General features: G+C 38.5%; 1 protein-coding gene across 1 annotated transcript; it reads right to left on the bottom strand.

Moving 5' to 3' along the window:
- Positions 1-411: 411 nt before the first annotated feature.
- On the bottom strand, positions 412-13,756 carry LOC306907084 (myosin heavy chain, fast skeletal muscle-like). Its single transcript, XM_079478930.1, has 41 exons — positions 13,737-13,756; positions 13,566-13,603; positions 12,961-13,186; positions 12,739-12,882; positions 12,504-12,660; positions 12,377-12,404; positions 12,162-12,270; positions 11,968-12,060; positions 11,782-11,845; positions 11,609-11,707; positions 11,433-11,536; positions 11,209-11,347; positions 11,003-11,121; positions 10,754-10,903; positions 10,287-10,457; positions 9,901-10,201; positions 9,714-9,778; positions 9,541-9,628; positions 9,107-9,224; positions 8,897-9,020; positions 6,290-6,426; positions 5,949-6,204; positions 5,627-5,869; positions 5,367-5,543; positions 5,138-5,283; positions 4,965-5,055; positions 4,494-4,883; positions 4,288-4,414; positions 4,016-4,134; positions 3,738-3,934; positions 3,462-3,645; positions 3,210-3,375; positions 2,965-3,089; positions 2,198-2,506; positions 1,903-2,106; positions 1,700-1,825; positions 1,427-1,597; positions 1,155-1,259; positions 966-1,061; positions 722-853; positions 412-531 (listed from the first exon to the last, which is right to left on the bottom strand). Exons 3-41 carry the CDS (start codon positions 13,165-13,167, stop codon positions 517-519), a joined length of 5,796 nt encoding a protein of 1,931 aa, XP_079335056.1. The 5' UTR covers positions 13,168-13,186; positions 13,566-13,603; positions 13,737-13,756; the 3' UTR covers positions 412-516.
- Positions 13,757-16,757: the final 3,001 nt, after the last annotated feature.

Genomic DNA, 16,757 nt, shown 5'->3' on the forward strand with positions numbered 1-16,757 from the left:
TAGTGATTGGTCGAATACTGCAAGCGTGTGACAGAAATGTGACACTTTTTACCATATTTGGAACATCGGGTTCCAATTCAATTGTACTGACAGGTACTTCCACCTTACTAGCCTATACATTTGGGCAGTCTTAGTCAAATCATACCACGAACTGACATAGATTTGTGGGTGTGTGTGTGGTTACACGAGGCGTTTCAGGAAGGTCTGGGAGAGCATTCACTTTTAGATAGAATGCATCAACCGACACTATCATTTTTGCAATTTTTCTAATACTAATTCAAATTTTTCTAATCTGTCATTTAAAACTAATAAACACAATGCCAACTGAGTGCTGAAGTGATTTTCTAATGTGTCCCAGTAGTTGTATGCTGGCCTTGACACAATTTCTTTAGAAAATAAAAGAAATCAAGTACATACAGTCTTTATCTTGATTTTTTATTGTAAAAGGACATTCTACAAAAATATCATATTATATGACTTAAGTAGTTGTTCCCATCAGGTTTAGGTTGTAGGGTTTCACTCTTCTTTTGCCTAAAGGAAAAAGATGCAGATTAGACATACTGTCAGTATGACATACATGTTTAATCATAATCTGAATGCAGTCTCTATGCTTCTCTTGTATGAATGTATACGCATTTTCATTTAAATAAAAAAGAGAAGTTATTTCAACTAAGTAAATGCAAATATTTACACAGTCCCTGTAGAATGTAATTCAATTGACCTTTCCGGAGTCGCGGCTCTTGGCTCTGAGTTTGTTGACCTGAGACTCAGAAATATCAGCACGTTCCTCAGACTCCTCCAGCTCATGCTGCACCTTCCTTAACTTGGATAGGTAAGAGTTGGCTTGTTCCTCCTTAAAAATTTATTTGAACCATGTAAGCAACTATGCTTTGCAAGTCAGTTTTTGCTATTGTATCAATTACCAGTAAAGAATAAACGACAACATCTGGATTTGTTTTACATACCGCCTCTTCAGCCTGCCTCTTATATCCTTTCACTTTCAGCTGAAGCTTGTCAGCCAGATCTTGAAGTCTTGCGACATTCTTCTTATCCTCCTCTGTCTACAAACAATACAAATATTTGATTTTAAATGATTAACTATAAAATATGTTTAAGGTTTAGACTTGGATCTATAGACATGGTTAGATATATACCTGGTAGGTGAGCTCCTTCACTCTCCTCTCATATTTGCGGACACCTTTAACAGCATCAGCTCCACGTCTCTGTTCAGCCTCAATTTCAGACTCAAGCTCACGAACCTACAGAAGAACATAAAGGGTAATAGAGAAATTAACAACTTGTTTAGTGCCTGTTAGTCATTTTGGTACTTGGTATTACATTGTATGTACTATATCTGTCAATAATGATGATGATAACAACTTCTAGAGAAATTCTTTATGAATTATGTTGGTTCTGAAATACTCACTCTGCTTTCCAGTTTCTGAAGTTGTTTCTTTCCTCCCTTCATGGCCAGATTCTCAGCCTCATCCAGACGGTGCTGCAGGTCCTTCACTGTGACCTCCAGATTCTTCTTCATCCTCTCCAGATGAGAGCTGGTGTCCTGCTCCTTCTTGAGCTCTTCGGCCATCATGGCAGCCTGTAATTCAAAAGACATTCTGTCACTTCAAATTGATTGCAAAAACAACATTGCGCTTCAAATAGGTAGGACCTATTAAATCTGTAGCTCTCCATTACTCACATCAGTAATGGCCTTCTTGGCCTTCTCTTCTGCATTTCTCGCTTCCTGTACAGTGTCATCAACTTCACTCTGGACCTGAACAAGGTCAGCCTCAAGCTTCTTCTTGGTGTTCAGGAGACTTGTGTTCTACAGAATGGAAAAATAAAATAAAATGGAGATCACTGTTCAAAATTAAATAAATAAATAAATACAACAAATGTTACCTGAGAATGCAGCAGTCCAACACGCTCACTGACATCCACCAGCTCTTGTTCAGCCACTTTGCGGCCTCTCTCTGTCTGTTCCAGAGCAACTCTCAGCTCCTCAATCTCAGCCTGCATCAAAGTGTTTCTGCGCTCCACCATGGCCACCTGCTCCTTCATGTCGTCTTGTCCTCTCACGGCATCATCAAGATGGAGTTGGGCATCCTGAACATATCATTGGTTTTTCTATAAGCCTGTGTCTAAACTCTACCTAAGATACTTCAATAATATTCTACAACGCATATGGTATTCATACCTTGAGTTGTCCCTGAACATTCCTCAGTTGTTTCTGAGCCTCAGCAGCCTGGCGATTGGCATGGCTCAACTGAATCTCCATCTCATTAAGGTCTCCCTCCATCTTCTTCTTGATTCTCAGAGCATCATTTCTGCTCCTGACTTCAGAGTCCAGAGTGCTCTGCATGGATTCAATGACTCTCTGGCTGTTTCTCTTGATTTGCTCCATCTCCTCATCCTTCTCTGCAATCTTTCTGTCAATCTCACCCTTCACCTGGTTTAACTCAAGCTGGACACGGAGAATCTTGGACTCCTCATGCTCCAGGGTGCCCTGTAAATTGAGGAAAACAAGATGGCGCGAGTATATACAAGCAGCACACTGGATATATAGATCAATTTGTCTCTTCTCTCCATTAACATGAACCTTATGAAAAAATACTAACCCAGCCTTTAACATTAGTTAACTGCATTACTAGTCTACTAATACAACATTTAAAATAGTTAAAATAATACAGCAGTTAACAAACCAATTTGAAAAATGTATTATGCTTTTTCCCTAAAAATGTATTTGTTCTTCTAAAATGATTCTAATGGTATGTTTAAGCAGATAACATATACTGGACAAACATATGGAGATACAATTGCACGCAATTTAAACAATAATGTTGATACGGCACAGTGATTTCCAAAAAATATTATACGGCAAATCCTGTATAGAAAGGTTGCGCAACCCTGAGATAGCATTCATCTTAAGTCTACTTTCTTAATCTTTCATCTCCAGATACTCACTTCAGCCTCCTCCAGGGCGGTCTGAATCTCAGACTTCTCAGTCTCTACTGTTTTCTTGGCCTTTTCCAGCTCATGAATGCTCTTACCAGTCTCACCCAACTGCTCGCTCAGATCTGAGATCTCCTCTACAGAATAGATATACATATTATCAACCCCAAAATGAAAAGTACATATACTCACTGATATTTACCAATCCAGACAACACACATTAAGGTTAATATTGCATTTCACAATGTTGTTCTTACGCTGGAGATTCTTGTTTTCTCTCTTGAGTGTCTCCAGGTGATCCAGAGTCTCCTCATAGGAGTTCTTTAACTTGAACAGTTCAGTGCTGAGTGAGCGAGTCTCTTTCTGGGCACCTTCAAGCTCTGCCTGACCCTCTTCATACTTCTGCTTCCATTCTGCCAGAACCTTTGGGGCATATTAAATATTATTAGTTGTAGAATGTTGAAAATGTTGATCTTATTTCTGAAAACCTAATGACAAAATTACATTACCTTGTCGAAGTTCCTCTGTTTCTTGTCAAGGTTGGCAGCGACTGCATTTGCTCTTTCCACATCAATCATGAGGTCCTCCACCTCACTCTGGAGTCTCTGCTTGGTCTTCTCCAGAGAGGCACATTTGGAGTTCACTGCCTCAATTTGTTCCTCTGCCTCTTGCAGACGCTGAGCCAGCTTCTTCCTGTTTTGTATTTTAAAGTCATCAGTCAGACGAAGCATTTCATTTTATATACTATTAACAAATGTATTTATCATTTCTTTTGATAGTCATACTTGGACTCTTCAAGTTCTTCTGTGCGCTGGATAGCATCCGTTTCATATTTGCTTCTCCACTGAGCCACCTCACTGTTTGCTTTAGACATTCCCCTCTGGAGCTCAGCCTTTGCCTCCTGCTCTTCCTCAAACTGTTCACGGAGCAGGTCACAGTCATGACGGGCTGACTGCACTGCATGGGCCAGGGCATTCTTAGCCTAGAAGAACAAGTCAGATACTTCTATCTTTGTTTTGTAGTTATTGACAAATGTGAGGGACCAATGCTTCTGTTATATTACCTTAACCTCCTCTTCAGTCTGTCTCTTAAGCTCCTCAATTTGTTGAGTGAAGGCTTGTTTGCCTCTGGTGAGCTGGGAAACAAGAGCTTCCTTCTCCTCCAGCTGACGGCCAAACTCACCTTGTGAGATTTAGAATCATTTGTCACATTGTGCTTTATCTGTTTAAGTCAGTTATTAAACTCTATGAAGTAGATTTGTTGCAATCACTCTTTAAAAAAATCCTTTGAATATCCTGTATTCATGTATTGCTAAACACTCTTTTCCTTTGTTACCATTTTCAGTTTGAAGTCTTGCTCTGTGAGCACTGAGGTCATTTATTTGGCGAACATTCTCATCATTCTTGGTCTTGATTTCACTGAGTTGGTCCTCCAGTGTGCGGCACATCTTCTCAAGATTTCCCTGAACAACAACAAAACGATAGATGTTTGAAAAACTAAATCATGTTTTTATATATTCCTCTAAAAAATTAATTCTCAACCTTTGCTTTGGCAACAGCCTCCATGTTGCTGGAGAGATCATCAATCTCCATTTTGTATTCACTCTTCTCTTTCTCAAGCTTCTGCTTGACACGCTGGAGGTTGTCGATTTGCTCTCCCAGCTCAGCCACACTATCTGCCTGTTTCTTGCGAAGGGCAGCAGCGGTAGCTTCATGCTGAAGGGTGGATTCTTCCAGATCACGACGAAGCTTCTGTAATTCAGCTTCACGCTTCTTATTCATCTCGATCTGAGAAGCAGTTGCTCCTCCGGCTTCCTCAAGCCTCTCGCTGATCTCCTCAAGTTCCCTGGAGAGATCAGCTCTCTGCTTCTCAACCTTTGCTCGGGCAGCACGCTCAGCCTCAATCTCTTCCTCTAGTTCCTCAATGCGAGCCTACAAGAGCAAATAATGACACATACTTTAATAATATTAAATTAACCTTTTTAAACAATGTCACAAACAGTCTAACAATACCTGAAGCTCCTTGATCTTCTTCTGAAGTTGAGCTCCAAGAGATTGTTCATCTTCAATCTTGCTGAGCATCTGACTTGTTTCAAAGTCTTTCCTGTAGCCATTTAACAAAACCATGTATGAAACTTCACGAGAAAGCAGTTCAGTTTTTTATTAAAGCATGATTTTTTCATTACTTTTTTAGCCTCTCCTCAGTTTGCTGCTTTTCATTCTCCAGGTCCATGATGGACTCCTGGGCCAGTTTCAGGTCTCCTTCAAGCTTTCTCTTGGCTCTCTCAAGGTCCATACGGAGCTTCTTCTCTTGCTCCAGGGAACCCTCAAGCTATGAGAGAACATAGACAATGTTTTCAAAATAAATGTAAGCAAAACATAATTTTGATTTATTGGTTGAGAACAATTACCCACATCATCAACTTGTTGCTCAAGTTTTGTCTTGGATTTGGTCAGGGTGTTGACTTTGTCCTCCTCTGCCTGGAGATCATCCAGAGTCTGCTGATGTGACTCTTGAAGAGCTTTCTTCTCTTTTGTGAGCTTGGCAATGCTCTCATCCTGAGATGCCATTTCCTCAGTCAGGTTCTTGACCTGATATTAGATAACATAAGATTTTGTTTTTTTCCAATTCATTTTTATAAGAAATGTGTAACGGCAAATAAAAAAACACAAACCTTATTCTCAGTGGCATGTTTCTCCTTCTCAACTTTAGCCAAGGTGAGCTCCAGGTCATCAATGTCTTTCTTCAGTTCAGAACACTCATCCTCTAGTTTCCTCTTCTTGGCTGTAAGTTCAGCATTGATTTCTTCTTCATCTTCCAGTCTCTCAGTCGTCTCTTTCATTTTAGCTTCAAGCTGGATTTTGTTCTTGATCAGACCTTCACACCTCTCCTCAGCATCTGAGAGATTATCAGATTCCTAAAGAAAAAAAAGATTCCTTTTTAAAACAAATATAAATACATTTCAAATAAATGGGCATTCTATAAAGAATACTCACAGAGGCTACTTGCAGCTGCAGATCATTTTTCTCTTGCATCAGAGAATTCAACTTCTCTTCAAGTTCTTTCTTTTTAGCTTCAGCCTTGACCAGATCTTCTTTGCATTTTGTATAATCCTCTTTCATACCTGACAGCTCCTTCTCAGTCTCAGCACTCTTCAGCAGAGGCTTAATCTTGTAGTAAACCTTCATCCATGGCCAGTGTTTGACATTCATGAATGAGCGGATATTGTATTGGATGGTGTAGATCGACTCCCTGTGAATAGTCATTTAATGTCATTTACATCAGTATTAGAGTTGTATTACAGTTGTTTATTTTTAATTATTTTCATAATGCTCACCTCCTCTGCATCATCTTCACAAACTCTCTCCTCATGAGGTAACCACGGCAAAGAGCCTGAGTCATTGTGACCAGAGAAGCCAGTTTCTCATCACGCATCTCCTCAAGAGTACCTAGAAGACCAGCTTTGAAGAACACCTGCATTTAGGCAAAATAATAGAGAGAATAATTAAATTTTGGGGCAGTTTCTCGGACAGGGATTAATTTAATCCAAGACTAGCCTTTTGCTAAATTAAGACATTTAAGTAGTTTTTACAAACATGCCCAACAAGATCCCTTGTGGTGAAAATCAAGTTTTTAATGCTGTTTATAATATGTTTATATGGCGTTTTCTATATGCTTTATAGTCCCAGTAAAATCTAAATGAAATTTATTTCCTTTAATTAAAAATTAATTAGCCTTAATTAGGACGTCAATTTACTGATATGCTCCTACCAGTGGAGGACAGTAACGAAGTAAATGTAATTCGTTACTATACTTAAGTAGTTTTTTGTGTATCTGTACTTTACTCAAGTATTTCAATTTTGGGAGATTTTTACTTTAACTCCACTATATTTCAAAGTCAAATATCTTACTTTTTACTCTACTACATTTTGGTAAAACGAGCCGCCAATCACAGTACATTGCGCGCTTTGATTGTTTGTTTTGAACTTGTTTTGTTTTGCCCCTGTTGTCGCCTTGGTAACGTTATCAACTCAGCGCCAACATACGATTCAACATCACATCAGATTCAGTGCAACTGTCTGCAACAGCATAACATTTTGACTGCCGATGTCTTTATAAGTTAAATCATGGAAGAAACTACCAAATCTTGCCACAACACCCAAGAACGAGTCTTTCATTTTTAAGTGCCTTCTCTGAGTGAAAAGAATGAGAGAGGAGGAATACACCTGTCTCATTTATCAGGAATGAAGATGGGCTATATACTTACATAACCAACAGTCTGCTTTCAAGCATTAAAGTTGGAGAAATGTCTGATTACTTAGCGAGAATGTGCTGTAATACGGTTCAGTGAATCCACTTAGTACATATTTGTTTTTACGATCCTTTTGTTCCATTGCAAGTTTAATTTTAAGTAAAAACTTGGATAACTGTTACAAATAAATGTTAAACCGAAACTGCCGGCTCTCAAGTCCTGTTATTTAATTTTGTTCTGAAGGAAGTTGTTTGGCTTCAAGGTTTTGGGCTTATGAAAATTTAAATAGACATCAGTGTCTGTCTGACTAACTAATGTTGTTTTATTAATAGATTGGTGTGCCAAGTGTGACATTAGAGTCTTCACGTAGACTGAGTAAAGCAAGAGTCTTGTGACAAAAATGATAATAGGACATTATAGCCATAAAAACAAATCATAGTACTTGGATACTTGAGGACATTTGAAGGCAAATACTTTTGTACTTTTACTCAAGTGAAAGTTTAAAGGCAGCACTTCTACTTATACTTGAGTAATATTTTACCTTGGGTATCTCTACTTTTACTCAAGTACATGGTTTGTGTACTTCGTCCACCATTAGCTCCTACGCACTGACAAAATTCCCATTTAGAAGAGATAAGCATTTAAAGCTGACAGCCTGGCACTTGTGATGGACGTGTGTTAAATAACCGTGTGTTGAATAAACGACAGAAGCTGCACATTCAATCAAATAGGCTATGTGGTGTTTAAATGTGAACAGTTTACAATTTATGTCACGTTTTTAAATCTTAGCAGGCAGATATAGTAGATTGGTATACAAGTGTGGCAATACATTTAACATTTGATTAACTATTCTGGGATTGTTTGGGGTAGAAAGTAACCAACTTTTTACCTCTTAAAATCATGAAGAAATTATGTTTTTATCAATTTCACATTTGTACCAGTGAAACGTATTGTCATAGCAACGTGGTACTTCCTGTTTCCTTTTCTGCCAGTATGTCCTAAGGAGATCTTGTTTCATTCTAAGTTGAGAATCCTCCATATACCGCATCCTTTAGAGGATGACACCTCCGGAGGACAAAAGGACACAGTCTTACGAAACGAGACACGTTGTGACTGTATGCCATAATCAAAATGCTATTGGTTATTTAAGGTTATTGCAGTTTATCAAAGACAGTTTAAAAATGCAGTTTGAAACTTCTCCAGTTAATGAACCTGTAACGAATCACATCAACTCATTTGACCCCCGTGGATCAAAAGAATTATGCATAATTATGCAAAGATGGCGCATAGATTCCAGCTGAAACAATCGCTACACTGCTGTGTCAGCCCTCAGATTGACTTCAGTTTAAACAGCGTCTGGAGTTCATTGAGTGGAGACAGAGCTAATTTGCATATTACTCTATCTGCGTATACTAAATGAAGCAGAGGTGCTGAGTTACATTCAAGCTATTTCACTGGAAAGATGTTTTGAATATATAATTTTGATGGAGAACGATCAGTTTTAAGTGATACAATTATTGACCATAGGGGACTTTAAGATATATCTGTGAAAGTTGTTTTCAGTTTGGACAGCTCTAACATTTATCTTATTCTAGGACTATTGAGATGCCCAGTCCTGGAAACCAACCCTTATAGTTTACACTAAACATCATGATTTCTGAAAAACAGATAATCGTAAAGCAGAATGTGAACCTTTGTGTGTCCAAATCTGTACTCATCATGATTAACATCGATGGATCCCAGGAGTTTCTCTGAAGCTTTCTTGTTGTCCATGAATTGTCCCTCGGGGATAACACCGGCATTCAGCACCTTGTATCTGTGGATGAATCAAACTGCTTTACATCTTTGATTCAGTGAAGATACGCCTCAAACAGGAAACAATATTTTCATGGTCCCATTTACCTCTGTTTGAAGTCAGCATAGACGATTCTGCTGGGGAAGCCCTTTGTGCAGATTCTGATACCCTCCAGTACACCGTTACACCTTAGCTGGTGGATAACCAGGTGGTTCTCCATTAGTCCTATAAAAACAGTAGATGGCATGAGTTTGGTAGATGAACAACACCTCTGTGTGTCCTTTTAATATCAGAATATATGAAGAGTTTGATTTCAAAATTAGATAACTACATTTTTTTAAATGTTCAAAAATCATGTTTGTATTATGTTTTTTGTGTCTAAGTTTAAGTATTTTTGACTTATTATGTCTTAAATCAAAACTAACCAACTGCAGTTTGATTTAAAATTAGTAGGAATGCACAATACAAATTAGCACAAAAAAAGTATTTTTATCTCATTTCGGAAACAAACTCTTCATATGTTATTGCTTTACGATTTTACCTGGAGTCTTGGACTCATTGGGAATCAAACAACGTACAAAGTGAGGGTGAGTGCTCCTCAAGTTGGTCATCAGCTTGCCCAGATTCTCCTGTACCATCGCCGACAGTTTCAGCGTTATCATTCATCATTAATTCTATCATTATTTACTTTTATAATGTTGGACAACTACTTACTCTGAACTGAGAAGACACAGTCTGCATGGAACCACCCTTCTTCTTGCCTCCCTTCTTGCCAGCCTCTGTTTAAAAAGGTTAAAGACAAACACTTATAATATAGTGACAAGAAACCTGTGCAAAACGAATTTAGTGTTTGATTAATCAGAAACATTATTCTATTAAAGCAGTAGGTTTTTTAAATTACCTTCAACAACAGGTGGGTAGAAAGTACCCAGCAGTTTGACAGAAGACTTCTGGTACAGCTGGATAACAGACTCATTCAGTGGATCCTTGTTCTTGTCCAGCCAGCCAGTAATGTTGTAGTCCACAGTTCCAGCATAGTGAACAAGAGAGAAGTGGGCCTCAGCCTTGCCTTTGGCAGGCTTTGGCTTCTGGAAAGCATTACTCTTGCCAAGATGCTGATCATACAGCTTGTTCTTGAAGGTTACGTCAGAGGCCTTGGGGAACATACACTCCTCTTCAAGGATGGAGAAGATACCCATGGGCTGTTTGAAAACAAATGCAAATATTTTGTAAGAGTTTGAGAATTTCATATGATTTACATGAAGAAATGTAGAAACCTTTGCAAACCTTCTCAATGAGCTCAATGCAAGCAGCCAAGTCCATGCCAAAGTCAATGAACGCCCAAACTATGCCCTCCTTTTTGTACTCCTCTTGCTCTAGCACAAACATGGTGTGGTTGAAAAACTGTTGCAGTTTCTCGTTGGTGAAGTTGATGCACAGCTGCTCCATACTGTTGTACTGGAGAGAGAGAGAGAGAGAGAGAGAGAGAAATATGAACAAAGATTTTTCAGGGGGCGGGGCTCTCGTGAGGCACTTACCAGCCTCCATACAGGCACAGTAGATAAGGCGATATCTAAAACAATTGTTGAAAAAATTATTTTTTTGGCGCAATTTAAGCTTAGCTGGGAACTTGCTATGATGTAAATAGTTGCCCAGAGGCATCGCAAACATGGCCGCCGAGTGGCACGTCTTCCGTAAATGGACCTTGATATGAATCAGTCAACTTTAAATGGAGATAAGAGAATCATTCTTACATCAAAGATTTCAAAGCCAGCGATATCCAGCACACCAATGTAGGACTGTCTGGCTTGTTTTGTGTCCAACATCTGGTTGATGCGAACAACCATCCACAAGAACATCCTCTCATAGATAGATTTTGCCAGAGCGCTAACAGAGTTGTACACCTGGAGATAGAATAGAGTGTACATTTTATCTGACAATATTTATAATTTCCATAATAATTTTCATGTTTACAATGTAGCTGTTTGCATGTTAATACATACCTGTGGCACAGTCTGACCTTTGGTCACATACTCATTTCCGACCTTCACTCTTGGGTAGCACAAAGCCTTCAGCATTTCAGCAGAGTTCAAGCCCAAAAGGTAGGCGACTTTGTCAGCCTCTGTAGTTTTGTGGTTGAAAAAGAAAATTAATACAATTGAATGCCATGACCATTTTGCGACATGCCAATAGACTAATAAAGTCTCACCCTCGTTGCCATCAGGCTCAGCCTGTTCCTCACGCTGCTTCTGCTTGAACTTCATGTTACCATGATGCAGCACAGCTCCAGTGAACTTGTAGATGCTCATTTTCTCCTCATGAGTGAAGCCCAGAATGTCAATAGCACTCTGGAATTCACAGAAAGGTATAAGCCATAGCACCTGCCATAGATATTTAGACTATCATTGCCTTCGTCAAATAATAATGACTCACATCAGTGGCATCCAGCTCCTCTTTATCATCAATGCTTGCCACTGTGATATGACCCTGACTGCACATAGGAAAGTCATAGGGGTTGGTGGTGAGGAGCGTCATTTCTGTAAAATACAAAGTGCATTGTTGAGTATTTTACAACATTATCTACCATTTTAAAATTCTGAATGACCTACCAATCAGCTCAGGCTTGTGGTTGGTCATCATCTGGTAGAAGATGTGGTAGCCTCTCTCATCTGAAAGCTGGAACGCCACTCTAGACTTCTCCAGCAGGTCTGGTCAAGAAATTCAGTACTTAGTAGTATTCAAACAATTGCTAGATTTGAAATTGTTATTCACTGTCTCTTACATGTCTCAATATCAGCACTAGCCAGTTTTCCAGAATTGCCAAAGTGAATTCTGATGAATTTACCCTGTTTAAATGAAATAAAACAAAGTTTTACTTGCTTTTGTGGCAAAACGCCTTTCACAATAAATATTTATTTAAAAAAAACTTAAAAGACAACTAATTGTACTGTAGGAATTTAAAACTTACAAAACGAGACGAGTTGTCATTTCTCACAGTCTTGGCATTACCATAAGCCTCAAGCAGAGGGTTAGCAGCAATGATCTGGTCCTCAAGAGATCCCTGTGAAGTTAAGAGGGTAATATATTAACAAAAGTTATGATAATAATATTAATAGAGATTTTTATTTTTATGTATTAACTAAATCGCTTTTTGTATCACACCTTCATTTGGTTGACAGCTTCTTTCTTCTTGTCAGTATGCACTGCAACTGTGGCAAAGTACTGAATGACACGTTTGGTGTTCACAGTCTTTCCAGCACCAGATTCTCCACTGGTTTATAGGAGATGATTATCAGACAGAACATGATATGACATGTAAAAGTTTGATGAGAGTAATTTATAACAATCATACACATTTCATAAAAGTAAATACATACGTGATCAGGACAGACTGGTTCTCTCTGTCTGTAAATTGAATGGTAATTTTGTTTAGATAATTGTTTTATAAAAAAAACATAATTCCACAAATAAGAATGACCTTTCCATTCAAAATGAAGCTCTTACCAGTGAGCATGAACTGATAGGCATTGTCAGAGACAGAGAAGATGTGGGGTGGGGCCTCCATTCGCTTTTTGCCTCTGTAGGCAGCGACCACTTCTGCATCATACACTGGAAGCCACTTGTATGGGTTCACAGTAGCACAGAAGAGTCCTGAGTAGGTCTGAAACAAACAGAGAAACCATTCGATTGCAGCGTCACAGTCGTATTAACATTTAAATGTACTTTCTGCTAAACTTACATAGATCATCCATGCTGCGTAACGCTCTTTGAGGTTATACAGCACAGAGGGTTCATTGAGATGGGTCATCATGGCCATGTCCTCAATCTTGTCATACTTGGGTGGATTCATTGGGTGGACATCATCCTCCTTAACAGTTTTCTCCTATTAAAGTGATTCAACAGACATTAGGTTTGTACTTTGTAATGATTATCTTTGTTTTAAGAAATATGGATATTTTACCTCCTTGGTATCATTCACAATAACAGTGACTTTGCCACCATCTTTGCTCTTGATTAATCCTTTGACGAACAGCTCTTTGTCATCAATCACATAGCAGGCAGCCTTAGCATCAAAAGGTTTGCTCTGAGCCTCAATTCTCTCCCTCTCAGGCTTACGGAGGTAAATGGCAGCTTTGCCATAAATGGCCATCTCCGCGTCCGTACTCATGGTGGCGGTTTTATTTAAACTGGGAAACAAAAAAATGATGACAGACTCCAAAATAACCATTCACTCAAAAGATTTTACAACAAGATTTTGTTCTTACATTTTATAATAAAAATATTTTCCACAACAAAGTGCCTTTTGTGAAATAGAGAGGTTCTTCATGGAATCATTAGACCCATAATAGTTGTTCTATGACATATCACCCTATTTTGAGTGTATTTTTCTTTACCACATACATGTAAATGACTATATACGGTAGTTGATTAATATAACAATGTGACAAATACTCTCTTGATTCACTTGAACTCGTGACTCAATTATTAAAGACTATAAGCATCCTGCAAAAAAAAAACTATTCACATACATCTTTAAAGCAGTAATACAACTTAAGTGTTAACTACCTTGCAGCTCCTTGGAATAAGATTAAAAGTCCACAGCCCTGTCAAGTAATTCAGGTACACATAGATTACATTTAGATGTCATTGGTCAAACAAGATATAATATTTTTTTTGCACAATGTGTAGGGTCTATTCAAACTACGTTATGCATTGAAAGGTACTTCAGCATCTTACCACTTCTTGTATCTTCTCCGGTCTCCGAGCTCCTCTTGCTCTCATCCAAACTTATATTGAAGTCATCTTGCACACTAAGCAATGGCTATATATGGACCAGCATGAGTGACCTTATGAAAACAGATATGACAGCCTTTGACATAACAGTACATATGTATGAAATCAATGTGATTGATTTGAAATTTGATTCATCTGATTCATCATCGTATTTGATAGACATATCATACATGGTCATAATCATAGGTCTTTTTGTATAATGTGTATGTGAGTGTACATACGTGTGCTTTTCAATGTCACATTTAATACAGATGCATATACATTTTTATTTGTGAAAAATAGTTTCAGTTGCTAATTAAAATACATAAAAACATGATAAACACACATGCCATTATGGCCTCACTATTTTTATCACAAGCAAACACTTCATATAACCATCCTTATAAAAACTGGTTGACAAGCAGATCAGAAGCAAGGCTGCCTTATAAAACATGTCCAGATGGTTTACTGCCAGTGCATGAGTATTATCGTGCCTATTTATACCATTTTGCAACTGATGCATTTTATGATATGGATGAGTGGGTCGGGTATATATGAAGTAAAAGTGGTTCTCTTTGGTCTTCGGTCTGCATCAGTAGACCAAAAAACATGATTACTACAGTTTTATTATAAAAACATGATTCATTTTCATATGGGTTGTCCTCTCTTCCACCAATGCATTTGCAAGTTCCTGAAGATTTGTGGGAATATAATGGCCCTAGAGCCGTTACTGGGAAAATCATTTGTCATTGTTCTTCAGTAGTTTTATGCTTTAATGTTAAACAGGCCAAACATTGTACTTATGTCAACTAAGCCACTGTCAACCATGTTACCCAGTGTAACACAGGTTCAACGGGAAAGGAAGGAGAAGACGGGTTCGGCTGGACTGCTGCTGGCTTTATTGTAGCTTCCAATATTCAAAAGATTTCAACACAACAACACAATAATCACTCTCAGTCCCTGTGAAGCTTTCACTCTTTCTCCTCCGTATCCAGCGGTTCGTCTCTCTCTTTGTTCTGCTTCTCTGCCGGCTTTATGCTCCCCAACACCAATTACTGTAATAAGACACAGGTGTTCGTCATTTGCACTTGGCCCAATTACTTACCTCTCGTCTCCCGGCTCTCCCGGCTCCCGCTGCAGTCTTCGCTGAACCACACCCCCCTCACCACACCCAGTAAAGGTAAAAATACAATGAAAGTTTAAAACATCCAACACACTGTCAAACCTAGATTTGCCAGATAGTAATTCATATGTATAGGTTATTTAAAGGTTATGTACTGTAACGTCATGCTTTTGTTTTGACAAAAATAAAATCTTCAAATGCCAAATGTACCCACAAATATATTGTCATGATCCTGTCCTTGTCAGTAGTTTGCTAGCTCGCTTTCTCTAAATGGACTTTAGTAGAAACGATGAAAAGAAGGAAAGATTGGAGTCAAACATCGGGAACAGAAAGCGAGAGAGAAGATCTAGATGAAAGAAGGAGGAGTATAAGTGTGATGGTAATCATTTTTTAATGTATTTTTCCTGAGGGACTTTTATTTTGACACACTTTTTCGGAGTGTGAGCCGAGACGCAGATGCGTCGTACGAAGAAGAAAAGAGAAGAAGTGAAGCGTTATACAGAGTGACAGTTATACAGAGAGTTTTTGGTTGAACGTTTGCAGGAAAATAACGTGATAATTTATTACACAGTTTCACGTGGTAGACGTGCGTAAGACGGTTTTATTTTTTCGGTTGTGTAAAGTTACTTTGAAAGAAACAGACGGTGTTGGAAGCTGACTGAAGAGCAGAAGAGAGCTGCTAATGTCGAGAGGTTCGCCGAACACCGTAGTCTTCGCTGTAATGCCGAAATTAAGAATCCCCGAGTGCTAGTGATACGAGCGTCATCATAACGCATATTTTTGCAAGTAGCAATTGCGTCCGTGACTGTGTTTTGTTTTCAAGATTTTTTTTGTGGAGTATTGGGTTTTCCACGTGCGCGATCCCCTGTTTCTCCGAGGATACTCATCGAGCACGGTCGGCCATTATTGATGTTATTTTATAGTTGCCCTGCCATCCAAGTGACATCTTTGGCACACATCTATAATCTTCCTGGTTACTATTCTCACGTGTGTTAAATCATCACATTCAACGAAAGTCATCGCACTCAACGCAAGTCAACGTGGCTACGGAGTGGTGCTTTTACATATCATTACACGTTTTGTTGATATAGACTGAGTGAACTGAACATTTGAATTTGATCATTTATAGTTGTGTTGTTGAGAATGTAAATTGTAAATGTTACCCTGCACAAATCTTATCATTTGAATTATTATTGTTTATACTGTTTTATTTTATTCATTTTATGCCTTAATCTAAACTCAGTTTTGCTGAGTATTGCAGAGGAGAAAAATAAACCTTAAAGGAAAGGCAAAATAAATGATTAATGGTTTCGATTAATCTAAAACGATATTGTGGTGTTACTTACTTTGGAGTGGGGGCGTCTCACTTGCTCTGTTAGGTACTGGGGGAGTGTGGAACGACAGTTACTGTCTTACATACTTATACTTCAGACAGCCCCCGTGTTATTTAACTTACCTGAAGCCACACTCTTTGGTTCCTTTAGTATATGATACAACAGGGTAAGATAAAACGTACAACTAAAATATACCGAGACTCAAAGTACTGGGGTGGGGGATCCTTTCCACTGTAAGTCTTCCAAAGTAACGTATTAATTTCCCCTACTACGCGGGCCATAACGAACCCGTTACATAAGGTAATGGTAAAGTTTATGTCAAAGGAACTAAATGTCTTAAATCTGTTAACTTACAAAACCATTGAGGAAGACGGTCGGAGTCATTGAGAATGCAAAAATGCTACGAGAAGGTAGACTGATTGTCTTTTTATGGATAGTAAACAGCAGAAGTTGATTCAGGAATTAAATCTTTTCTTGGACAAAAAGTGACGTGTACTATTGAGGAGAGAAGGAAATGGTTGAGGAGGT

Source organism: Barbatula barbatula (genome assembly GCF_947034865.1).
Source record: "Barbatula barbatula genome assembly, chromosome: 2".
Classification (NCBI taxonomy): Eukaryota; Metazoa; Chordata; class Actinopteri; order Cypriniformes; family Nemacheilidae; genus Barbatula; species Barbatula barbatula.